The sequence below is a fragment of the Buceros rhinoceros genome, unplaced genomic scaffold, assembly GCF_000710305.1.
Source record: "Buceros rhinoceros silvestris isolate BGI_N320 unplaced genomic scaffold, ASM71030v1 scaffold23645, whole genome shotgun sequence".
Classification (NCBI taxonomy): Eukaryota; Metazoa; Chordata; class Aves; order Bucerotiformes; family Bucerotidae; genus Buceros; species Buceros rhinoceros.
In genome coordinates this window covers 26,984-28,067 of record NW_010411684.1, presented here as the reverse complement: position 1 = coordinate 28,067, position 1,084 = coordinate 26,984, and the positions used below count along the sequence as shown (strand labels likewise).

At 64.8% G+C, this 1,084-nt stretch overlaps 1 protein-coding gene across 1 annotated transcript in view; it reads right to left on the bottom strand.

Moving 5' to 3' along the window:
• Positions 1–139: 139 nt before the first annotated feature.
• Positions 140–1,084, bottom strand: part of NUP160 (nucleoporin 160kDa) — a gene marked incomplete at both ends in the record, with an annotated part of 27,462 nt that continues 26,517 nt past the window's right edge. Inside the window, 3 exon segments of the mRNA XM_010136098.1 lie at positions 140–244; positions 442–567; positions 661–802. Of these exon segments, the coding sequence (XP_010134400.1) occupies positions 140–244; positions 442–567; positions 661–802 (373 nt within the window).

Here is a 1,084-nt window from a genome sequence, read left to right as displayed (position 1 = left end):
CACCTGGTCGTGCAGCGTCTGGTAGAGCTGGGCGAGGGGCAGGGCAGGCATCAGAGAGGAGGGCTCCCACCCGTCCCCTCCCTGTCCCCGTGTTCCCCCTGCTCGGGCACCCCTCGGGCCCTGGGGTGGCAGTACCTACCACGACATTGTGGTGGTTGACGGTGCTCTCCCGCAGCGCCCGGAGCAGCTGGTCGATGGCGGTGAAGGGCAACCACACCGCGGGGGCCATGGCGGACAGCGGGACCTGGAGGGAACAGACAGACCCCTCGGTGTCCTTGGAACGCTCCCACCCACCCTCATGGTGAGGGGGAGCTCCCACCACGGGGTGACCTCTGCTCCAGTGGGAGTCATCCAGCCCCACTTCTTCTGGAAGCACCATCACAGGGACAACCCCCGGGCGGTATCTGCCCCACGGAACACTCTCCCCCGTGTCCCACTCACCTCGATGCCAAAGTAGCGGTGTCCTTTGCCCAGCACCGCGTCCACGTACTCCAGGACCAGGTCCACCGCCTCCTCCAGCAGGTCGTAGTTCAGGTAGAGCCGCAGCAGCTCGGCAGCATCCGCTTTCTGCGGGCAGAGAGGGGAACGTTCAGCCAGAGAACGTGCCTGCCACGCCGAGAGGAAGCCGCTCCGAGCCCCCCAGACAGGCGCCGTCCTCACCTTGTAGCTGTTAATGAGCCAGTTGGGCAGCGGGATCCCGTGCACCAAGAGCTTGTTGATGACGCAGCGATGGTGGAGGCTGTTCTGGGATGGGTAACGCTCCAAATAGGCCGATAGCAGCCGCCAAGCTTCATCCGTGGCGCTGCGAGGGAATTAATTCCGCTTGGAACCCGGGCCAGCAGCCCCGGTGGCTGCGTGGGAGGACACGGGGGGCCCCAGGGGACCTGGCCCCGGTTCAGCGTCTGCCCTCCAGGCCCAGCATCGCTTTTTAGCAAAAGGATTTTGTATCACATGGCGCCTTTTGTAACAGAAATCGTGCGGCCAGGAGCACCAGGGCAGGGAGCATCCACCTGGACTGGGGGCACTGGGGAGGCCACATCTGGACTCCTGGGCTCAGTTTTGTCCCCTCACCGCCAGAAGGACA